Source organism: Chrysochloris asiatica, unplaced genomic scaffold (genome assembly GCF_000296735.1).
Source record: "Chrysochloris asiatica unplaced genomic scaffold, ChrAsi1.0 scaffold00289, whole genome shotgun sequence".
NCBI lineage: Eukaryota > Metazoa > Chordata > Mammalia > Afrosoricida > Chrysochloridae > Chrysochloris > Chrysochloris asiatica.
Window position 1 is genome coordinate 2545771 of NW_006408807.1, and position 26124 is coordinate 2571894.

At 39.0% G+C, this 26124-nt stretch overlaps 1 protein-coding gene across 1 annotated transcript in view; it reads right to left on the reverse strand.

Annotated features, from left to right (window-relative positions):
• The window catches only part of WDFY4 (WDFY family member 4), a 561873-nt gene that overhangs the window by 242051 nt on the left and 293698 nt on the right, over positions 1–26124 (reverse strand). The window contains exons 35-38 of the mRNA XM_006874619.1: positions 25092–25330; positions 22625–22740; positions 20810–20995; positions 19438–19574 (exon numbers count right to left, since the gene is read on the reverse strand). Of these exons, the coding sequence (XP_006874681.1) occupies positions 19438–19574; positions 20810–20995; positions 22625–22740; positions 25092–25330 (678 nt within the window). The remainder of the gene's footprint in view (positions 1–19437; positions 19575–20809; positions 20996–22624; positions 22741–25091; positions 25331–26124) is intronic.

The window sequence follows — 26124 nt, forward strand, 5'->3', positions numbered from 1 at the left end:
CTGTCTACAAGAGACACACAAAGACTAAAATAGATTAAAAATTAAAGGATGGACAAAAATATAGCAAGTTAATTTCAATAAAAAATGAGCAGGAGTGGCAATACTAATCTCTGCTAGAATAAACTTTAAGACAAACCCAGCATAAGACACAAAGAAAGACATTATCTCATGATTAAAGAGTCAATTGAAGAAGATTGCATAGCCATAATAGATATCTATGCTCCCAATGAAAGAACACCAAATTACATAAAGCAAATCCTAATAGATTCAAGAAAGAAATACACAAATCTATGATAATAGTGGGAGATTTTAATATACCACTTTAGAAAAAGGACAGAACAACCAGAAAGAAACGCAACAAAGACACTGAAGAACTAAACAACATAATCAACCAACTTGACCTCATAGATTTGTAGAGAGCATTCAACTCCACAACAGCACAATACATGTTCCTTTCCAGTGCACATGGAACATTCTCCAGAATAGATCATGTGTTAGCCACAAAGCAAGTTTCCATAAATTTGAGAACATCAAGATACTGCAAAGGATCTACTCAGAACACAATGCTATAAAATTAGAAATCAACAATAGGAATATCAAGAAAATAAAGCCAAATACAAGGAAACTTAAAAACTAGGGGTAGTAGAACACCCTGCTTTAAAACTACTGGGTAGTAGAACAAAAAGTGAAATTTAGAAATTCCTAGAAACGAATGAGAATGAAAACACAACATACCAAAACCTTTGGAACACAGCAAAAGCAGTGCTAAGAAGACAATTTAATGTAATAAATGCACACATCCAAAAAGAAAAAAGAACCCAAATCAACACATTAACACAACACCTCCAATAATTAGAAAAAGACCAGCAAAGTAAACCTAGAGTCACCTGAAGAAAAGAAAAAATAAAGATTAGAGCAGAAAAACTATCAAAAGAATCAATAGAACCAGAGCTGGTTCTTTGAAAGGATTAAGAAAATTGACAAATCACTGTGAAATGTAACTAAAGAAAAGAGGGAGAAGACACAAATAACATGCAGAAGAAACCACAAGGGTGACATCACAACAGAACCAATGGAAATAATAATAAAATTAACAATGTCTAATAAAAGAATACTATGAAGAGTTGTACTCCAACAAATTAGAAAATCTAGAGGAGATTTTTAGAAAAGCATGACCTAACTAAACTTATACAGAGTAAAGTAGAAAACTTGAACAGATCTATCACAAAAGAAAAAGTTGATGATGTCATCAAAAACTCCCAACAAAAAAAGTCCAGGCCCAGATGGTTTCACTGATGATTTTCACCAAACATTCAGAGAAACACTGTCACAAATTCAACTCATTCTATTCCAGAACATAGCAATGGATGGAAAACTTCCTAATAACAAAACAATGGAACTATATCACTAAAATAGAAAATTATAGACTAATATCCTTGTTTGCTGAAAGTAAAGAGGACTTGAAACATTTACTTATGAAGATCAAAGAGCACAGCCTTTGATATGGATTACATCTCAATGTCAAGAAAACAAAGATTCTCACCACTGGACCAATAAACAACATTCTTATCAATGAAGAAAAGATTGAAGTTGTCAAGGACTTCATTCTTCCTGGGTCAACTATCAACATTTGCGGAAGCAGCAGTCAAGAGATCAGATGACGTATTGCATTGGGCAAATCTGCTGCACAGGAACTTTTTAAAGTATTGAAGAACAGAGATGTCAGCTTGAGGACTAAATAAGGTGCACCTGACCCAAGCCATGGTATTTTCAATAACCTCATATGGATGTAAAAGCTGGACTAAATATCATCAAATTGTACAATTTCAAATCAATAATTTTATTTTATATGAATTTCCCTTCAATAAAATAATTTTTTAAAAAGATAAGTCTGGCTTTCATCCTTTCAGTCTCTTTTCAGCCAACAATTACAGACCATGCTCTCGTCTGGATCTTGCTTGCCAGAAACTCAAAAGTCTGTGATGGTGATGATTGTACAACCTGGTGACTATAATTGCTGTTATTAAGAGCCGTTGAGTCGGTTCTGACCCACAGTGACCCTACATACAACAGAAATATTGCCAGGTCCTGTGCCATCCTTACAATTGCTGATACACTTTATCCCATTGCTGTTGTCACTGTGCCAATCCATCCTGTTGAAAGTCTTCCTCTTTTTTGCTGACACTCCATTTTACCAAGCATGATGTACTCCTCCAAGGACTGTCTCTCCTGATAATACATCCAAAGTATGCAAGAAAATCTGGCCATTTGGCTTCTAAGGAGCATTCTGGTTGTACTTATTTCATCACAGATTTGTTTATCTGGAATTCTATGGCACTTTTAATATTATTCTCCAAAACAGTAACTCAAATGCATCAGTTCTTCTACGTATTCATTTGAGGCTAATACCATGGGTTGGGTCAGGTGCACCATAGTCCTCAAATTAACATCTTTGCTTTTGAACACTTTAAAGAGGTCGGTACAGCAGAATTGCCCCAATGCAATATGTTGATTTCCTAACTGCTGCTTCCTTGAGTGTTTTTGGTGGAACTAAGCAAAATGAAGTCTTTCACAACTTAAATCTTTTCTCTATTTATCATGATGTTATATATTACTCCAGTGGTGAGGATTTTTATTTTCTCTACATTGAGGTATAACCAATACCAAAGGCTGTGGTCTTTGATCTTCATCAGTAAGTATTGTAAGTCCTCTTCACTTTCAGCAAGTAAAGTTTTGTTTTCTTATCACAGGCTGTTAATGAGTTTACCTCCAACCCTGATGCCACATTCTTCTCCATATAATCGGGCTTCTAGGATTATCTCAGTTTATTCTCCAAGAAGTCCTCTTCACATTCCCCAGCTTAACTTAGGCCCTCTCTTTTCTGGGCACATTACACTTCATAATGTCTTGTTATTGCATTGTAATGATTTTATCTGCCTAAAAGGTGCGACCCTCAACGTATTCCCCACTCATGGACTTCCAGAAAAACAAACAAATTTGTCTTTGGAGAAGTATAACTAGAATGCTCCTTAGAAGTGAGAATGGTGAGACTTTGTCTCTGGTACTTGGAAATTTTGTCAGGACAGATCAGTCCTTGGAGAAGGACATCGTGCTTGTTACATAAAGGGAAAGGTCAATGGAAAAGAGGAAGATCCCCAAGAATATGGACAGATACAGTGGCTGTAACAATGGACTCAAAAATAAAAATGATTGTGAGGATGTCACAAGAGGGCAGTTTCCTTCCATTGTGCGTAAGATCACTATGAGTCAGAGCCAACTCAAGAGTACCTAACAATAATGCTGGAATATGAGCCCCCTAAATTGGAAGGCACTCAGAATACATCGTGACCTCAATAATTTGTTGTTGTTAAGTGCCGTGGAATCAAATTTCAACTCATAGCAATCCTGTATAGGATTTCTGAGGCGTGGTTGGTGAATTTGAACCAGGGATCTTGTGGTTCAAACTGACCTGTGGTCCAGTGCTTATCCTATAGCACCACAGCAATACTTGAGTATACCAGTGATTTTGAAGATGGCTTTGCTCTGTCATACATGGTTCACCATGAGTCAGAGTCAACTCAATGGCAACTAATAACAACCTAGAACTTGGAACAGTGTTTGACAACTAACCCCTGCCAACCTCCTCCTGGACCATGCCCCTACTTGATTGGTCCACTCTAGCCACATCCATTTCTTGTATATACCAAACTCATTTCCTCCTTGAACCTTAGCATTAGCTATGTCCTCTCCTGGAGCTCTTCACTGTTCTGTCAGCTTCTTTATCACTTCTTCAGAGAAGCCTTCTTTGACCTTCCAGTCTACAGCAGTCACAGATCAGTATTTATCATATCATCTATTTTCTTCAGATTATGTGACATTACTTTCCCCCCCCCCCCTTTCTTTTGAAGCAGTCTGTATCCACAGAGAACAGATACCTCATCTATCAGCTATCACCTCAACCCATAAAACCTGTGAATCAGGAGACATTTGCAAGAATCAATGCTACACATACTTGAATGTGTTCAATTCCACTTTTCCTTGTGCACAAAGACCTCAGCTATACCTTATCACTTTTTTGAGACTAGTCAATAAACTGGCAACTAGGAGCCCGTGAATGTCACTCTCAGGCCACCCATGTCTGGACTTACAAGCTTTCCTCATGCTCTCTCCTTAACATTCAATCTCCCCTGTCTTCCTTGTTAGGCCAACCAGCCAAGTTCCCACAAACCCTCATCAACAATGGCAAAACAAATAAAATTTTAGAACTTCTTGTCTGAGACTTTGAAAGACTTTTTTAATTAACTAAAATGGTTTCTCATAATAGCTGGGTCCCAGGGCGAGCACGCGGCTGTAACTCATGTAGCAAGCACCTCGTGGCCGGGCTGGGATTGTGGGGCCTAGCGGGTTGTGAATGGCAGCAGCGCCTCAGGAGGGAGCCAGACTGATTCTCCATTCCAGGACCATCTGCTGTCTAGTAATTTATGTAGTTTGGGACACTTCTGTCTTTTGAACTCTAAAGCATTTTGCATATATTTAAGTCTTGAATATTTAAATTTAGAGAAAGAAACATATGAAATAAATGCATTTTTTTCCATAAGTCATAAAATTTAAGAATTGGAAAGATTTCCTTGGTTAATGATTGGTTTTCATGGTTGATGATACCTTGAGTCCTGGTGTGGTGCTGCAGGATAATATGCTGGACCGTAAGATCAGTTTGAACCACAAGGTCAGTGGTTCAAACCCACCAGCTGCTCCTCCAAAACCCTATACAGGGTCACTATGGGTCAAAACCTACTCAACGGTACCTAACAACACCTCCCTCTAGTTTGGAAAATGCTGGTATAACTCACATTGTTGTTAGGTGCCCTCGAGTTGGTTCTAACCCATAGGGACCCTATGCACAACAGAACACAGCCCAATCCAGTCCTGTGCCAACCTCACACTTGCTGCTACACTTGAGCCCATTGCTGCTACCACTGTGCCAATCCAGCTCATTGGGGGGTCTCCTTTTTTCTGACCTTAATGATTCACATTGTTGTTGTTGTTGTTAAGTGCCATCAAGTTGGTTCTGACTCAAATAGATCCCGTCTATATAGGTTTTCTGAGGAGCAACTGGTGGGTTTGAACTACTGACCTTGTAGCTAGCAGTCCAATACTGATCCTACAGCATTACACAGGAAGTCCAATGACTCACATTAGGAAATCCAATATACAGAAATCTGAACCTCAAAATAGATTCTTGTCCTTTAAAATAAAGGACTGTATTCAGCTTTCAAAAAAATTTAACCTACGATTTCTTCAAATTTCCAAATTCTTAAATTAACTTTAATTTACAAAATCTTGATATGTATACAGTTTCAGAAACCCATTGACTATCATTCTTTTGGGATGTCATCTAATTAGGAAGATAACATAGCCATTCTAAAGACTCTTTGTGAATTCAAGCAAAATGATGTCTTTGACAACTTACATCTTTTCTCCATTTATCATGATGCTGTTTATTGGAGTCCTGGTGTGGTGCTGCAGGATAATACACTGGACCAGGAAGTGGTTTGAACCAAAAGGTCAGTGGTTCAACTCACCAGTCACTCCTCAGAAACCCCATACAGGGTCTCTATGAGTTAGAAATGATTTGATGGCACTTACTAATAACAACACTTATTGGTCCAGTGGTGAAGATCTTTTTTTCTTTACATTGAGATGTAATCCATTTTGAAGCCTGTTGTCTTGAGCTTTATCAGTAAGTATTTTAAATCCTCTTCACTTCCAGTAAGCAAGGTTATGGCAACTGCTATCCCAGGATGTTAAAGAGTCTTTCTCCAATCCTGCTGCCACATTCTTCTTCATACAATCCAGCTTTTCAGATTATTAGCTCAGCATACAGCTGGAGAAAGGATACAACCTTGGCACACACCTTTCCTGATTTAAAACCATACAGTCCATACAGTATCCCCTTGCTCTGTTTGAATGACTGCCTCTTGATCAATGTAGAGGTTCCTCATGAGCACAATGAAGTGTTCTGGAATGCCCATTATTTGCAATGGTTTTTCATGATATGTAAAATTGAAAGCCTTTGCAGAATCCATACAACACAAGCAACCATCTTTTTGGTATACTTTGCTTCCAGCCATGATCCATCTGATGCTCCATATCCTTTGCTGAATCTAATTTGATTTCTGTACTGCTGCAGCCATTGTTGAATTATCTTCAGCAAAAATATTAATGATATTAATGATATTGTTAGAAGCTTTCCACAACCCATTGGGTAAGCTTTCTTTTGACTGGGTACAAATATTGACCTCTTCCAATCAGTTGGCCAGGTAACTACCTTCCAAATTTCTTGGCATAGATGAGTGAGCACCTCCAGTGTTGCATCAGTTTGTTGAAAGGTTTCAATTTGTATTCTCAATTTCTGGAACTTTGTTTTCACCAATTCCTTCAGTACCATCAGTTCCAGATATCATATGCTGCCTCTTGAAATCATTAAAAATTGACCATTTCTTTTTGGCACAGTGACTATGTGTACTCCTTACAACTTCTTTTGATGCATCCAATATTTTGCCCATGGAATCACACAATATTGCAAATCAAGGCTTGAGTTTTTGGTTTTCTAACTCCAGGTTTTTGTACATTTCATTTTAATACTTCCTTGTCTTCTTGAGCTACCCTTAGGAATTTCTGGGTTATCTCTTTCACTTCCTCATGCCTTCCTCATTCACTATAGCTTCTTTATGCTCAAGAACAAGTTTCATTTTTCTTGGATCCACAGTCAACACTCATGGAAGCAGCCGTCAAGAAACCAAATGAAATATTCATTAGGCAAATTGCTGCAAAAGACTTTAAAGGGTTAAAGAGGAAAAATACCAATTTGAGAACTAGGGTGTATTTTAAATAATCTCATGTGCATATGAAAGTTGGACAATGAATAAGGATAACCATAAAAGAATCAATACATTTGGATTATAGTATTGGAGAAGAATATTAAAAGTAATATCGACAGCAAGAACAACAAATATGTCCTGGAAGAAGTGCAGCCAGAATTCTCCTTAGAAGCCAGGATGATGAGATTTCATTTTTCATACTCTATATGTTATCAGGAGGAACCAGTCCCTGGAAAAGGACATCATACTGGGTAAAATGGAGGGTCATCAAAAAGGAAGAAGACCCCCAATGAGATGGATTGATAAAGTGGCAAAAACAATGGGCCCAAACATAACAACAATTGTGAGGATGATACAGAACTGAGCAGTGTTTCCTTCTGCTGTGCTGATTGTGAGTTAGAACTGACTCAATGGCACCTAACAACAACAACAACTAAAGACTCCTTAAAAACAGAAGCCATGTGTGTCATTGATCTCTATTTTCTCAGTAAGGATTACTGTACCTGCTCAGTAAATTCTTGTATGGTTGAACTATATGTAATGACATAATTGTGTTACATTGAAATGCTATAAGTTGGACTGAAGTCCTGACCCTTAAATGATATAAAATACTGATTAGTAGCAGCCATTATATATGGTATATAAAGATAATTAGCTAGATATTAAAATCAGGACAAAAAGGAAAAATATCAATACATAACTAGCAGGAGGCATGGAAAATCTGGTTAGTTTCTTCAGACTGGACATTTCAACTCTGGTAGAGGTCTTTGAAGAGGGAACTGACCATCTGGTTCTAAGAACTTTTCAAAGCATGACGTTCCTTTCAGAATCTTAGAAGATTTTCCCTAGGATGGCTTTAAAGGCAAGATCAGATAGATAATTTAGTACCTGATTTATTTTTTAAAAAAGACACATGACTTTAAGTTGAGACTATTTCATTGATACACAGAATTTTATAGCCCATGTCTGTTCACAGGGAAATGTTTAAACTGTCATCATGCTGCAAAGCAAGCCAATGGAACCCTATTTCTAGTGTGGCAGAATGACCAAGAGTACTCAGTGGCTTTGATTTGCTTTTAAGTGGCTGAGCTCATTAGAGCTCAAGGCTCTTGTGGAACACCAAGAAGGAGTCATCAGGTAAATGTCAGCTCTAGATAATGTCACCAGCAGGGTACAGCAAGCTACATGATGAGTGAGTTATTGTGAATATACTTTGTTTGCTTTGGCCATCGGGCCAATTCCAATTCATGCAGCTCAATGTGTGTCAAAGTAGAACTATCCCATAGGGTTTTTAGTAGCTGGTTTTTCTAAAATGTTTGCCAGACCTTTATCCAAGATGCCTCTGGGTGCTCTCGAACCTCCAACCTTTCAGTACCACCAGAAACTCAATTGGTAGACTAACTTTTCATTTATTATGGGGTGTTGCATTTTTGTATGTCATATTTTAAAGCCAATTATGCTTTAAGATACATTTGAAGAAAAAATTTTGAGAGGAACATTTTGGTAGAGAAAATGACATCTGCCAGGTGAAGTATTCCCTGCACACTAGGAAAAAAAAAAAAAAATCACTATCATCTGATTTTAGTAGTGGAATCCCTATTCCTTTCAGGGTATCTACTAGCCTAGTCACTGTTCTTTGCATGAATTAGAAAAAGCATCCTCATTTGCTCAAATGAAACAAGGAGTTCCTCTTTCAGGAGGACACAGACCTACCTACAGCTCAGGGCTTGTGGAGCAACGTTCAAAAAGAATTGGGGCCACCTAGAAACCATGCTATCTATGACAAGTATTGTGGTACTGTGCAGGGGTCAGCACTCCCCATAGATGCTGATGTTCCCTGCAGTCAAGCTCATCTCCATCCAACATATATCACTGCATGAAGACAGTGCCCACACACATACCCATCCCTGGAGAGCAGCTTCAGATGATCTGTCTGCACAAACAGGGATGAGGCCATGTGTGGTTCTACGGTCTATTTGTAGCCAAGTCCTTGCATGGATGGCTTCAAAGGATCCTAGGGATGGTGTTTTCTCAGGCAGGAAATTTTCTCTGCACTTATCTGAAATCTTATTCACAATAACTGAAGTGCCTGAATCTAGCATCTCCTAAATCTACCCCCTGAAAAAATTGCCTCATTCAAGGGTAAGGAGGTACACTATAGCATCTGTGACGATTCCTCATGGAAATCAGATCACATTAGTTCAGACCTCATGGGCCCAGTCTCCTTGGACCTGAACCTGTATGGCATGTCCTTGTAACTCTTTCAGTTTACCATCCACTTTAGTATATGAGAAGTCCTTGGGTATGTAAAATGGTTAGCATGCTTGGTTGATAACTGAAAGTAGGTGGTTCAAGTGCACCCAGAGGTACCTCAGAAAAAAGGTCTGGCAATCTGACAAGTTGGCCATTGAGAACCCTATGAGGCACAGTTCTACTCTGATCCACGCAAAGTATTCATGTATCAGAGATGACACAATGGTAACTGGTTTTTAGTAAATAAGGAAAACTCCAGGATCCCAAGGGGATTTTATACAGAATGAAACCCTCTGGGCCTTGGATATGTGCCTTCTATCTAGGGGCACCTCTTTTCCAGCTGGTGTTCAGGTCTCTGGGAAGTTTTAATAAAGGACCTAATCTAGGTTACTAATTAAGGTTACTGTATTTATACAATATTTCATCAGAAACCAAGAAAACAGAAAATGTCAACTTGTAAGCAAGGACTGCTGAACCATGGCTTTGAAGTATGCAGTTTTTCTCCATCCTGTGTACATCAGGACACCTGTATAATCTACTTTTAGCAAATCAGTCATTATAGTTCTCCCCAGACTAACTTGGAAGGAAAGACATTTAAAAGATTTTCCCTAAGATACCTTTAAAGGCAAGATCAGATAGAGAATTTAGAACATGATTTATAAAAAATTTCAAATCCCCAAACTATCGATTGTGATCTTTTCAAACAGCACACACACCTATTACATAAAATGATCAAAAAAAAAAAAAAAACCAAACAAACCAGAAAATATGTTACCTGAAAAGAAATAAAAATAACACAAACATTATATAAAATGATCTAAAGGCATAAAAGGCACAACACAGAAACAAAACTATTAACCAAACATTGTTGTATTACTATAACTTAACTATGATCCAAATGTTGAAAAACAGAACAGTAGCTTTACTATATATCATTAATAACAAAATGCCTGTGTTTATTGAAGAAACCAAAAATCGATGTTGCTCTAAGCAATTTTGAAATGAATACCTGATTCAAAACTTCCCCTGTGCATATAATGGCATGCTAATTTACATTTTAATTACTTCCTAAGAAATCAAAATCATTTGTTGACAGTAGAACATAATGTCAACTTCATGGTGCACTGTTGGTGGATGCTTAATGAACTTAATTAGATAATTAGTGATGTTAATTATCCTTCTATTATGAAGATAAAGATGTCTCACAAATGATGTACTTGGTAAAGAAGCATTAAAGGTATTAGTGTTTGCTTTGTTTATTTCTCTCTATTTCTCAAACCCTGTAACAGGGCCTGATGGACTAGTGTCAGTGAAGATATCCTCAAAAAAGGAAAAGGAAGACAAATCTTTATCAGTTCTTTCCACACAGTCTGAATATGAGTGCTATGTTGATTTGCTGCTGTCTCTAAAACTCTGATGTAAGGAGCATGTTCGATTCTGATGTGGAGTTTCTTGTTCAAATGAGATCCTTCTTGCTCTCTTCTCACTGATATGAGTGGGTTCTAGCCTTATTTGTTTGCAGAATGGATTGTGTACGTGTGCGAATGATTGTATGCACACTTTCATCACAGGACCAGAAGAAATAAAAGAGAGCATTCTGGTTGATTGCCCAGATAACCTGGAAGAAAATATAAAGGGCTACTTCAAGCCCTTCCTTCTGCTGACCTAGGTGCATTCCAACAGTGGCGTATGCCCTGCATCTTTCACCCCAGGATGTTGTGCTCTGTGCATCCTGGGTGTGGGGTTGGAGCACAGCTGCCTACTAAGTCAATAGTTATAATACAAAGACTTTACTTTTAATTGAAGGGAAAAAGGAGACTCTTCTGAGGTTTAAAAATACAGCATTAGATGTAACTGTTTTGCTTTCTTTCTTCCCCCCCAAAATCTACCATAATCAGAAGGACAATTTAAGTTTTTTCTGGAAATAGTCACCATCAGGGTAGCAATAAGGCCAGGCTGGAGTGGCATTTTTAAGGTCAGTTATTTCAGCAAAAGTATCAAGGGAAAATCTGTCCTTGGAAGTCTTGCTCACCACAATGATTCCACTCAGCAGAAGGTCTTTGTAATAGCAAGTCACTTTCAAAGTGTTGGTTGTTGTTTTGTTGTTGTGTTTTGTTTTTATCATACATTCATTTGTTTCTGAGTGGTTTTATTCCTTTAACAGATTGTCCCATTTAATGATTTGATCACAAGACTTTTCCCACTTCCTAACATATTAAGTTTTTAATACAGTGTTGTAACTTCTCATCAAATCAGAAGTCTTAAATGTCTGTTTTACTGAGTGTTTCTCCTAGCCTGATCCTCTCCTGAAGCACAGATTTCCTTCTGCTTCCCTGCTATCCCAAGGAGAAAGTGCCAACAAAATTCCAAGGTACACTTTCCCCCTGTTTTACAAGTCTTCATATCTTGGTGTCAGCAGTTCAAACCCTCCAGTTGGTCCTCAGAAAACTTACATAGGGTCACTATGAGTTGGAACCTACTAGGGGGCACTTAACAATAACAACAAATATATCTTAATCTGTACCCTGCCCCCAAATTTAGGCCACTTGCTTCCAAATATCTCTCTTAATGTCATAGTCATTTCCTGGGAAATTGCCCACAGGTATTATGCTAGATTCTCTACAAGTCTAAGGGAAAATATTCCATGTGACTCCCTTTCTGAATTTCAGATTTTTTAAGTTTGCTGAAACCTCTTAAAGATGGATTTCAACTCTTTTATGATAGAACTGGTCTGAGAATTCCAACTTCTGTTTGCAGAATTACATATTAAGTTCCTCAGCTCTCACTTTCTACTCTACTATTCATTTGTTCCTCCTCTTCAAAACCCTATTCCTTTCCATTTTCAAAATTCTCTTCTCACTCTGGGGCTCTCCTGATTCCTGAGACTTTTATCTAACTTTGGGATATCTGGGGTTTGGTCCTCAAGTACTGAGATGCTCACCGTTGGACATGGCCATGCTAAAATCTTAACCTAGGAAACATTGGTATTATTATTGGTATTATTGGAAGGTCTCCCACTCCGTCTTTCTGAAACAACAGCAGGCTTCTCTGAACTAAATGTTCCTTCAGCTTTGTCAGTAGGAAACAAATATAAACAAGAAGCAAAGACAGACCAAGAATTGTTTCATCATTCCCACCCATGAAGATTCGTTGTTGTTGTCAGTTACTTTGCAATGGAATTGGCTCCAACTCATGGTTAACTCTAACATGACATAGTCTTGTATGATCTCTATGATTGTTGGTGTACTTGAGTTTATTGCTGTGACCACTGTATATTTTGAGTGCCTTCCAACATAGGGGTCTCATCTTCTAGTCCTGCAATATTCTGATGTGCCCCATAAGGGTTTATTGGCTAATTTTGAAAAATAGATTGGCAGGATTTTCTTCCTAGTTTATCTTAGTCTGGACGTTCTGCTAAAATGTACCCACCATGGGTGAAATACCAGTGGCACAGCTCCCAGCACTATATCAACACATGTCCACCACAGTATGACAACCTTTGTTTGCTACAACTTTTGCTTAGATTTCACAATTTTTTAAAGAAGGAATATACATATTGAAACACACAAATGTAGTGATAGGATGTGTGGGATGTTGCTTCAGAATGACTCTTCAGTAGATAAGAATAGAGAATATTTAGCATGCATTGAAAAGTATTCAAATTCAAATGTTGAAGACATACAAGGAGGTTATTACATTCTCTTCTCAATTCTTTCCTGTTCATATTGGAAATTGTCCTTATTTCTTATAATACCTTTAAAAATATACAATACACATTCAGAAAAATAGCAAAAGCAACTATTTCCTTTTCTGAGGATTTTAGTCAGTGCTGTCCTGGACTGAGCTGTCATCATGCTGCTTGTCTCAGCCAGTATCTTGCTCTCCCCTAGGGCAAGGTTCCCTCATGCTTGGGGTGGAAAAGGTAGACATGAGTGGACTCTCAGGATAGTAGCCAACAGCTGACCCACAGGCATGCCTATACTTAGAAATTCTGGGGGAAATTATTAGTATTCTCCTTTCCTTGCCTGGATAAACATGGAATATCTGCCAAAAGTTTGTTTTTGGTATTCAGAAATTCCAGTGATTCACACCCTGGCTTCTAGTACCTTACTGTTTACTTCTGTGATGCACCTATGGTCCTGGCTTCCCTTTGTGGGCCATTTCAGCTACCTAATAATATGTGGCTTTGAAAACAACTAGAAGTTTTCTCAACTACCCACAAGAGCCACAGAATCATGGTATACATTATGACTTAGTCCTCTTCCTTCATAAGCTAGATTCCTTCGAAAGATTAGGTCAGAGGCACTGCGTGGGACTCTTTCATCTCCTATAGTCTCATATGGCCCTTTTGTAAAATAGCTAACCCCACATTTTCAGTTAACCCCAAGAAGAGAGGGGACAACATCCACCTCATTCTCTGCTAAGGCTCATGGGGCTTTGTCTACAGAGGGGCCCCCAGTTCTTGTAGAAGTACTACACCATCAAATTCCTCCCTCTGACTCTGGTTCCTAACAACTCCACAAATAAATCTCAATTTTACAGTTCTCTAGGGCATCTGAATTACACACTTCCCAAACCTGAGGTGCCCTTCCTCCTCTTGGAATTATTTAAAAGGCTGGAGCCAGTACCATTATCTCTTGTGTGCTCTTCAATTGCAACTCCTTCTGGCCACCACCATGGCTAAGAGCTTTCTGCAGCACTTACTAAGCAACCAACTGAACAACGCTGCAGGATCCCAGTCACCAACCCCAGGGGCCCAAACTTCTCATCTAACCTTCAGGAGCGGAATCTCCCTGCCTGTTTAACACCAACATGTGGCTCCATGGATCATAGAGTTGGCAAATAGTATTCCCTACTCTGGCTTCTGTCTTTATCCTGCTTCAGACCTGTCCCCCTGCCCCAGGATAACTATGCCCTTCTTCCACCTAGAATATATTGTTTTACACATACTTCATACTCTCACATCCTTTCAGAGTCAGCTTTCGTCTACACTATTCCAAATCCCTCCCAGGCTAGCCATAACTCCCCTGCTCTCTTTTTCTATTTTATTTTTATTTTTTTTATTGTGAATTGAGTGAAGGTTTACAGAGAAGATCATCAGTTTCATGTTTAATAAATCATATGCTTTGTTTCATTTCAATGACTGTAATCCCCTCCATGTAACATTAGTTATCCAACTTCCTCCTTGTGAATCTTGTTCCCATTCTACTTTTTTTCCCAACCATTCTGAATTTTGTCCTTAGGTAAATGGTGCCCACTTGATCCTGAATGGTCGTTTATTCTATGGTGTGCATACCTCACTAGTGTTGTTGTCCTCACTATATACTTACTTACTGCTTAGCTGAAAATTAAGCCATGAGGGTGAATACAGTTCCAGACTCAAAGGGTGCCTGAGGGCTCTAGTCTTGGGTTCTTCCCGTCTTTTTCTGACCAGTAAGACTAGCATTTTATATATTCTTAAATTTTGTGCTACATTTCCCCCACTCAATCCAGAAACTTCTAATGTGATCCCTTTCAGAACAGTTGGTAATTGTAGCCAGGCATCATCTAGTTCTTCTGATCTCAAAGTTATGAAGACTGATGTTTACCTGTTCTATTAATCCGCTGGACTAATCGGTTTCAAGTGTCTTGAATTGTCACCACTCTTCTTTCCTTCATGCTGTGCTTTATTTATTTATTTTAAAGATAACATACTCTGTATTTACAAATAATTTTAGATGTATAGAAAAGCAGCAAAGACAGTACAGAGAGTTTCTGCCTACCCTTCACCCAGTTTCTTCTAATGTTAGTGCCTTGCATCACCATGATGCATCTGTCAAAACTAAAAACCTAACATTGGGGATTGATATTTTTTAAGTTTTTTCTTTTTTTTTTTCATCCAAGAAAGTCTCAGCTTGATCAGGTGAGCAAAGTCATGTCCAATGCTTTGAAAAGATACCAGTGGCCACAGTTTATACACTGGGTTTCTGCAAGGTATGAATGATCACAATGGCATGATATCCACAGCACCCTGACTTGACCTTTCATGGTTTCAAGAAGTCCCAAGGTCCCCACATCTGCTCAATTGACTGCTAGACATGGCTTTACCCTGCTAGGGGCAGTGATTTCATAATTCAATATCAGCATAGGTATTGAGGATAGGGGCAGAAGAAGAAATAACATTTATCCTATTAGCCTCATCTCAAAGTTGAGTTCATCTGCCAAGAAAAGAACATTTCCTACTGAAAATGAAGATAGGTAAGAGGAATTATGAATCATCCGTCATATGTCTCAGTCCAAAGAACAATTTATCAGTGTTATAGAGCTGTCAGCCACTGACATGATAAGAAATAACACCAAATGAATAATGTTTCCTCCAATACCAACTCCTTTAATTAGAAGCCTCTTCTTTCCAGAAGAGAGACAGAAGATATAGAAACACCAATTTCATGCACTTGTGCCTGAATAATGTCTCCATGCTGCTTTTTCCAGATGGCAACCTTCTCACTAGAGGAACTAATGATGTGGACATATTTAGGGAAAAACCAATAACGGAGTCTTTAACCTTCAACAACAAAAAGCGTGTTGTACAAAATGATCCTTGGGATACATTAGAAAATATCAATTACATTGCTCACTGAGGTGTAATCAGCTGTAATAATCAAAATTAATTTTTAAAAATAATTAAACAGACCCCAGGGCAAATATTTGATGCTCTTATCCTGTGACATCATGGTATACATATGTAGCTGAGAAGTTCTGCCTTCTGTTCACAACAAAGGCATCTCAGGAAGATGAGTGATGGATGTGTGGGCTGAGGCTGCTGAGTTTCAGCTCAACCAAAGGAGGGGGTATCTCCTCCTCTGTTCTGTGCAGAACATTACACATTCTTTAAGAATCTGGTAGGCACCAGGCTCTGTGTCCAATCCAGCTAAATGGCTGGTAGATGGTTGTGGTAAGCAAAGATGTAGTTAATTTTTAAATTATAACATAGTCCATTTTGTTTAGAAAATAATTTTCCTTCAGAATCTACAAGCTAGAACAAGCTTCAAAATGGACAAAGAAATCAGGTTGAAGATAAAATGGGAAACAAATGGGAAGGATGATGGAAGAGGGACTGTGTGTGGTATGTGTATATGTCTGTTGTATGCCTGTGTGAATGCATACATGCACATGTGTGTATATGTGCATATACATACATGTGTATGTACATAGTGTCTATGAATACATGTGTGTGGTATGTCTTTGTGTATGCATGTACATGTGTGAATGTGTATGCACATGTATATGTAGGTGCTTGTGTCCTCTGTATGTGCTAAAGAAAGTAATGCTACTAGGTGTGTGCAGAAGTTAGGCGATTAAGCCCCACTTAGCTCCTGTGTTTCCTAGTGTCCAAGTCAAAGAGGAACACATAATCAGTTATAAAATCTCTGCTGTCCATTCAAGTTGTGGAAAAGCAGTTTTTCCTGAGAAAAAAGCCTAAGGGGAGAACTCCATGGCTGCTCAGAAAGCTGGGGTGCCTTGATGAACTTTAGTCCAGCCACACTCATCTCTGCTGCATTGGAACATCCAAGCATAGTCTTAAAACCTTTGCTCAGCAAGTCTTTCTGCCTCTGTGCTCTCCCCCAGGAAGTCATAGGATTTACTTTTACCCAAACCGTCTCCTCTGCTACAATGCCCTCTTGCCAGGGAGGGTTTTGCTGACCACCTCCATAAAAACAGCATCCCTTGCTCAACTTTCCCCCATGCAATTATCACACCTGATGTAGTGCTGCAGGTTAGTGCACTGGACTGCAAGGTCAGTTTGAAATGTAAGGTCACCAGCTGCTCCCAGAAACCACATACAGGGTGGCTATGTTGTTGGAACTGACTCGACAGCACTTAACAACATCAGTTTATTTACCTGCTTTTTGTCTATCTTCATCCTCAAGAATGAAGTCTCTAAGAAAGCAAGAATATATGTTTTGTTCTTGACTGTAATCGCTGCAGTTAGAGCAGGGTACAGAGTAAACAGTCAGTAAATATTTGCTGAATGAATGAATGAAATCTCAGTGAGCAGTCTGCCTTCAAAAAATCATCTTGAAAATGGTTACTTTTACATGACTCAATGTGAGCCAATCATTTGGTAAATCTAAATGGCCCTAAGCATTTCAGTGTCCTTGGGAGCTTTCAGATCAGCTGGTCCTCAAATAACCTCCCCAAGACATGACAACTAAGTTGTGTCAATGACAGCTAGGTGTGAGAGGCTGGGAGCCAGAAAGGTACAGAATCAGCAGGTCACCAATGTTTCCATAAGTCCATTTCCAGTGCCCTAGCTATCCCTTCCCTAGCCAGACAGACCCAACTTCCTGAGAGCGATCTGGGAGCTCCAGGGAGAGACAAAGGAAGAGAGGTCAGGAAAATGGCATGACTCAGGGCCAAGTGTGAGGGCATATGTGGGGTTTCCCAAACTTTAAGGAGCTCTGCTATAGCTATACCATCTGGGAGATGGCCTTCCCCTGGGTAGAGAAGAAGTTGTATAAGGTAAAATGGAATTTTGTAAGCTGTCTTTTATTTCTAGGCACTTGTCATTTCTCTTGTTTCTCCCTGTATGATAGTGTGCATAGAGCTTAGTCACAGGCATACATACAGGAATGGAGACTGCAATATTCTCTGACTCATCTGCGATCATGCTCAGACAGGAGGTCCTACCCTGACTCTGTCTCTGACTTTCTAAAAAATCTTTCTCTTATTTTTATGTCAATTTCCACAGTTTGATACAGCTCTTATAAAATCTAAATAAGTTATTCATTCATTCAGTTGGTTAAAAACCCTACTGAACACGATTTTAAGGAGCCAACCACCATATCCTGCAATTAAGGCAAGCCTTAATAGGACACAGGTTTTCCCCTCAATTCTGAACACCAATTGGGAAATCAGTCTCAATCCAGCTTATTTCCTCTCTTCTCTTCAATGTCTGGGCTCTTTCTTCAAATGACCTAAAGCCTACTATGGCTCAGATTTTGTTATTGTTGTTGTTATGTGCTGTCAAGTTGGTTCTGACCCATAGCGACCCTGTATAGGGTTTTTGAGGAGCTACTGGTGAGCTTGAACCACCAACCTTGCAGTTCAAACGACTTTGCACATTAATCCACTCAATGTCTGCTGACCCTATTGCCCATGTCAGCTCAATGACAAGTCTGATTTTGAATATAGCACCCCAATATTAGACATTTGACAGAATGTACTTTTCACAAATAGCCACAGCAATACTTTCAGCCCATACGTTCTTCTAGAACCATGCCATTTTCCCATCAGGAAGTAGAGTTCCCCAACTCTTGAATCTGAGCAGAACTTTGAGTCTGTATTGACAAGTGAAACGTGGTGGAAGTGACTCTGTATGACTTCTGAGACTCAGCTATAAAAGGCAATTTGGAGCTTGTTCTCTGAGCAATAGTTCTTAAAATCCAGTCACCACATCATACGGAAGGCCAGGACACATAGAGTCCATGTGGTACAGGGTGTATTTGACACCCTCAGCTAAGGCTTTAGACTAAAGCCCATATTAACCATCAGACATGTGAGTGAATTAGTGTTCCAGTGATCCCAGCTCCTAGTCATGGATCCTTTCCAGCTGAGGCCCAGACAACCCAAACTTCTGACCACAAAATCCATAATGATAATAAATCATTGTTTGTACCACTGAGTTTTAGGGTGACTCATGTACATGTAGAAGAATGGAAGAGAAAATCCTCAGACCTCAGTCCTACACCAGCCAAATAGTCCAGATCTATAATCCATCTCCTGGAAATAGTCCTACTATTTCTGCCTCCCTTTGTTGGGCTCACATGTTCAGTTCCTGGTGAACACTGAATTAGTGCACACTGAACACAATGACTCAAAAGAAGACAGAACAAAAATTTTGTTTGTTAGTTTAATGTCGTAAGGTGTACCTGCAATAATAAGGTGCACCTACAATAACAGGGAATCCATAATCACTTTGGGGTCCTTGAATGGTACAAATGGTTAAATGCCTAGCTACTAACAAAATATGGGCAGTTTGAGTCTACTTAGAGATACCTCAGGCAGAAGGCATGACCATCTATTTCTGAAAGAACAGCCATTGGAACACTATAGAGTACAGTTCTACTGTGACATGCAAGGCAGGGTCGCCATGAGTTGAAATCAACTTGATGGCTACTGGTTTGTTTTTGTTTTTTTATTAATCACTTAAATCACAATAAAACATTAAAAAAAAAAGAATATGGAATTAGATGCATCCAGTGATAATATAGAGATTGCATGATCCATGGGATTGAAGCCAAAAATTGAAGTCTGGACTCACCTCTGCCTTGCATTCTGGATCCTTGGCCAGTCGGCTGGGCATCAGTCTCATGGCTGAAGACAGGCTTTGACCCCATGATGTGACTTTGCTGTGATGGGTGATATTAGAGTGACTCGCCAGAATTTTCTTCTCAGATGCTAGGGGGATGAGGAAGCAAAGAATATCAGGAAGTGAAGGAAAAAGGAGTGCACACACTTGTTCAAGATGTCACTGCCAGGCTCTGAAGCCCCCTGTGCTAAAAAATGTAGTGTGAGCCTGGGGGTCACCCAGACCTTGATTAAAACCCAGGTTCTAAGGCTTGTTTACTAGCAGCACAATAATGGACAGGTTACCTAAAGTTTCTGAGACTCAACGTATTCATTCAGTAAAATGGGTTAGATAATATCTTAGGTGGAGTCCTGGTGTGCCATTGTGGTTTGAACTGCAAGGTCAGTAGTTCATGTCCACCAATTGCTCCTAGGAAACCCTATACAGGATCACTATGAGTCAGAATTGACTTGACAGCACTTAGCAACAACAATACCTTAGATTATGATGAAGGTTATATAAGATGATGTTTTTAAAGCACAGACCCTGGGACATATAAAGTGTCCAGTATACATGACTGTTAGCTCAGTTGATCATTTTACTCCATTATATGTACATGGGTAAATACGTCCTACTTAATTGTATTTTTTGTGAAATAGAATCTGACATTTTAACTTTAAATTACACATATATGTATATATACATGCATGTATGAACAGATCTGCCGTAACTAATTTTTAAAACCTATTAAATAAAGCTCTGTACACTAGACATGGCACAGTGGACACGGAAATAAGTCCCCTTTGAATCACTGTGAATTCTGTGATGCTAAAAGATTTAAATAACAATGACAAAGCTCAAAAAGTCTTCATTAACACAGTGAAACTCCATCCCTGAAACTGCATTGCCTAATATGAGGATGGAAATGTTGAGACACTAACAGAATGTAAGGTACATTAGTATATGTGAGATAAAAACATCACTTGAAAGATAAGGAACCTTAGGCCCAAGGTGAATGACATGAAGAAAGGTCTGAAAATCTATTTCTGAAAGACCAGCCACTGAAAACCTTATGGAGCTCTGCACATTGTGGCCCTTCCCTCTAAGAGATTACTGGAATCTACTTGCTTGGATGGCACCTTGGGCCTTCTTGTCATCCTGGATGCACGTGATGTTCAATGTGAGAAAAGACACCTGAAGCGGCAGTGATGCAAATCCCCCTCATAGAAAGGATGAGACAGAGGGTTTGGGTGGAGAAAGGCCCCAGGCCCTGAGTGGAATCTTAGAGGATTTGACTGCATAAGAACCAGGAGTTCCCATTCCATAGAATCAAGTAGATAGAGACCTAAGTAATGCTGCCAGGATTTGAGCATTGTCTCCTCCCAGAGTGGGGTGACCTCTTCAATCTTCACTTCACTCTCTCCAGGTTTCACAGAAAGATCAATTTTGAAGGCATCTTCCAGTGCCTGCCGACTCTGTGCCACAAGTTGCTGCCAGAGAATCTGCACCATTTTCTGGATGTTGTGCTGGACTAGAGCAGAGAAAACATTGCATAATCAAGGTGACCTCAGGGCTTTTCCCAGAAAGGGTCAGGGGTTGGGTATCATGATTTCTTTTATTCACATTCTCTCACTTAATTTTTTGATGCTCACTTAGCTTTACAATCTCTGGGCAGAAAGCAGTCAGGATATAGACCCACATCACTGATGGTAATGCTATCAACCTCAGTGGGAACTGGTCTTTCCTCTGTCTCTAACTGCTGACACCAAGTCCTCCCCTGCCTCTTATCTCCAGATCTGGGAAACATGATAGATGGGTGTGTGGAGCCACTTTACTCAACATCCAATTTTGTTGGATACCAAACAGAAAGATTATTTGTATGAGCTGTTGGTAACTAAACAGCCCCAATTGGCTTCTCCTAACTTTCTCTTTCTTGTTGGTCCCTCTGGGAAATAGGGACAAGCCCAATGTTATGCTTGGGTCCACAAGACCTTAGAAAATCCTCGTCTTTTGCTCGGGACCATGCTTCACATCACCACCTAATTCAGTGGTCTGGATTTGCCCAAATAGGGTCATATTTACCAATCCAGTTCTGCCGGCTATGCCCTACACCTATCACTCCCCGAGCCATGCATACATTTTCTCTGATCTTGAGTCACTGAGTTCTGCCTCTGGTACCAGGCTCTTGAGTCTATTTTTCCTTCTCTAGGTTAAGGAGCTCTGGTAGTGTAGTAGTTACGAGTCAGGCTACAAACCACAAGGTCAGCAGTTCAAAACTACAGCTGTTCTGCAGGAGAAAGATGAGACTTTCTGCTCCTGTAAAGATTTACAGCCTCAGAAACCCTGTACAAGATGGCTATGAGTTGGCACCAGCTCCACGGCACATAACCACAACAGGTTGATGGCATTGCTCAGATTTGGCTCTAATGGCAAATCCCAGAGTATATTCATGTTCCTGCTATAAATAGCACTGTATCATAATAAACTTTGAAGTCACAAGACTTCTGAGCACTGACTTTGATCACCACTCTGGTCAGAATCCAGTGGTCCTTGTGCCCATCATCCTATCAGACATCACAAGGTAAGTGGCACAGTCTGAGAATCAAAGTGGTCTAGAAAGGTCTACTGTAACTTCTGGATCAAGATCTGGGAATTATCTTTGTGCAAAATTCCAATAATTTTAACTTGACTTGAGATTTGTAAATTTAAGAATAAACTCTGTCAAGCCAAAAGTATCAAAAAAAAAGTAGTGTTATTTGTTTACTCCATTCTCATTTTCTAGGGAAGAAAGCTAAAAGACATCCAGGTAATGACTTGAGCTAGATTAGATGGCTTGCCAGTTTCTGGATCTAGTAGTTAAAAGGAAAATTCAAGAAATCAATTTACAGTTATGGCCTCTGAGATTCCATTAAGTATACCAATCTCTTAGTTTAACCAAAGGCCACACATCTTTCTCTTCATTTATTAGTCTGTCTGTTCATCCATCCATTCCATTCCATTTCTAATATGCAAAGATAATTCCAATTGTACTCTCTACCACCTTATGTTCCTGCATTTCTACATTCTTCTGAGATTTCTTAGGACTTCTTTTATCACTATCACATTCAACTCCCAACAGTAAAGAGCAAATAAATAAAAAGAGCAAGCAAATAAAATGTACCATCACTCAAACTTGAAGAATCTTCTTCTCTTTTTCCTCTCACTTCTTCATTTAGAAAGACTTGATGGTAAGGAGTCATTCTAGGCTTAGGCTCCAATCCAAACCCTTCTGGATAGCTGGTAGAAAAGAGAATGCTCATTAGAAACTCTTTCTTTGAAATCATCCTATTGTTGTTTATTGTTAATATGAATCCCCAAACTCAGTACATAACAATATATAACCTAGTTAAAACTAACAGCTTATGACAACTTCCACTTTAGATGTTATGCAATGTTTTTTTGAAAAAAACAGGAGAAACACCTCTTAACTTCTATCTCAATAAATCCTATCCATTCTCCCAAAAGATTCCCCCAAATAGCTCTTTGTTTCTCTACCATCAAAATTGGTCATGTGTATACCCCAAATTATTGAATCATGCCTTCATTTGGCATTTATTTCACACTGCTTTGACTAGAGCAAAGGCATGTGGCCTGAGCTTGCATACAGAGCCCCAGTTCAGAATGGTCCCTTTGCTTGGTTTAATGCTCTGCTCTCACCATCTTGGAATTCTTAGTAATCATTTAACAAGGGCCAACATATTAATTATTCCAAGAGTCCTTAACTGGGGTCCAGCAAACTACATATCAGGTTCCTGTACACATGTACTCATGGAATCCAAGTTGTGTTAATGTCCACCTGTCTCCTTCCCTGAAGATCCTCCAGCTTCCAATGTTTATAGTTTGGACCAAAAATGACAACTATGGAAATTAAAAATACCAGCACTCGAGAACGTCCTTCTTGAAATATCTAGAATAAAGTAGTTTCACATTTACCCTTTGTGTTTTGGGGCCATTTTACTAAACTGTTGCTTGTTGTTAAGTGCTGTTGAGTCAGTTCTGACCCATAGCAACCCTGTATAGGGTTTCCAAGGAGCAGCTGGTGAAGAAAATAGAAGAATAGAAATCCAAAGAGGATATAATCGAGAGCACATGAATTAATTGGCATGCCACACTGCTTAATTATGTTGCTGTTATCTTGCTAGTTGATTCCAACTCATGGCAGCCCTATGTGTGCAGAGCAGAATTCCTCCATAGGGTTTTCAAAGCTGTGACCTTTCAGAAGCAGGTTGCCAAGTCTTACATCCTGAGGTGGCACTTTTGGTAGTTCTGCATTTGTGCTTCTAATTTTTGAGATGAAGAAAATAAAAATCATATCTCCAAATTTAATTCACACACTAACAATTGACTCTTTTACTTTGAAAAACAAAGACAACTGTCTCCTCTAGGCTAGGGATTTTCATGACTTTTCAGCAAGTCAAGTCAACTCTAGTGTTTTGCAATGTTCAATAGTAAACACTACAGAATTTTTGAGATGCTGGTTTGTCTGTTTGTTTCCAAGTGATCAGGCTTATCATTTGTACTGGGCTAATAGTCCTGGTTGGCACTGTAGGTTAATGTGCCAGGCTTCTAAGCCATTTGAACTGCAAGGTCAGCGGTTCAAGCTCACTAGCTGCACCTTGAAAATCCTATACAGGGTCGCTGTGGGTCGGAATCAGCTCGACGACACTTAACAAAAAAAAAAACAAGTATGAATAAGAAAAAGGATGGGAGCAAAGTATAATATCCGACAGTCCTAATCCTTTCTATCCTCACCACGATCCTATTAATAAAAAGGAAGAGAACAGGCAGTGTGGGACTGAGGCAGATATATGATGTGTGGTATATAAATAATACTACACAGGAGACCTACACATAAACAGAAGCATAGTTTCAAACTTCTTACTTCAAGACAAGGATTTAAATAAACCTAATTATTTCTTATCATAGTTCCTTAAGAAAGTGTACTCATTTTATATCATATACAGTGAAACCTGTGAAAGCTAGAATGTATATAAAGTGGAAACTTATCAAAAACCAAAGCTCAAGTATTTTCCACTAATGGAGAATGATAGAAAAGTGGTAGACTGTTCCCTGTCAGACTTGTGAGAAACAGAAATCCAAGGCAGTCCTGTCAAGCTCTAGCTCTTACAGGTTGCACAGGCATGTGTGTGTGCCTATATGCATATGTATGTATCCTTTATGTAAGCAAAATTATTCTTAGCTTGCATCATGAAATTTAATAGTATATATTTCCTATTCTAAAATTATATATTATCAAATATTAATATCTTTGAAATCTGGCTGCATCATAAAATGACTATGTGCACTTAATATTAGAATATTTCTAACTCAAAAATTCAATCAATTAAACAGCTTACAACCAGTGGCGTCTTGGAATTGTGGAAATAGGGCAAATTATTATTTAGCGATGATTCTAGCTATTTTGTACATGGATAGTTTGAGGACAACTTACCATATGATGAAATATTGCACATAATTTGAATAATCAGATAAACAAAATGATCAGGTCACTCATATCTACTTCAATTAAGTGTCCCTCTAAAATTTGCTGTTCAGTGTTTACCACTGGTGAGCAAGGAAACACTTACCTTCTTGCATTGAGCAGCAAAAGGCAATGCATGAGACACATGAGAAAGTTGACATTGGAATTATAGGTGGCAAAAACAATGTCCCAGTGCTTCTGCAGAAAGTCCAGGATGCTGAGAAGTCTGAAGCATTCAGAGTAGGACTGCTGGGGCTTGGAAAGGCAGTACAGAATGGCTTTATTCAAACTGCTATACAAAGAATTGAGGCTGACCTCCCTCTGAGAAGATGCATTGTCAATAACCTAGGGCATAAAAATAGAAGACACACATACATTCTTGTGAGCATGTTGTGATTTAGATGCTGATGCAGTAGAATGCAAAAATGATGTGATCAAAAGTGACACATTTCTAAAATTCAAACGGCTCTAGTTTCCTCTACCCTTAAGCTTCTATATAACCAAACAATCAAAAAAGGCAAATCAGACATTTCAGTTCACAAAAAAACATGCAAACTCCTCTCCTGGCCCCCCTCGCCCAACACACATAAAATTTGAATGTAACAAAGGTCATTCAATAGAAAATAGGTCTGAAAGCCAGAGATTTCTGGTAAGAAAATTTATATTCCATGTCTAAGGACATTCTATTAATGCTGCTGTTGTCAGGTGCTGCCAAGTTTGTCCCAATACATGGTGACCCTATGTACAACAGAAAGAAACCCTACCTGATCCTGTGTCCCTCACAATTATTATGTTTACACCTATTGTTGCTGCGATTTTATCAATCCAGCTCCCTGGGGTCTTCTTCTTTTTCAAGACACCTTCACTTTACCAAACATGATGTCCTTATCTAAGGACTGGTCCTTCCTGACAACATGTCCAAAGTATGGGAGACTAAGTCTCACTATTATCACTTCTAAAGAGCAATCCCTTCCTGACCAATAATAAACAACATTCTTATCACTGGAGAAAAGATTGAAGTTGTCAAGGACTTCATTCTTCTTGGATCAACTATCAATAAATCTGCTGCACAAGCCCCCCCCCCCTTCTTTTTAATGTTTTATTATGAATTATATGATAGTTTACATGGGAGAACTTTA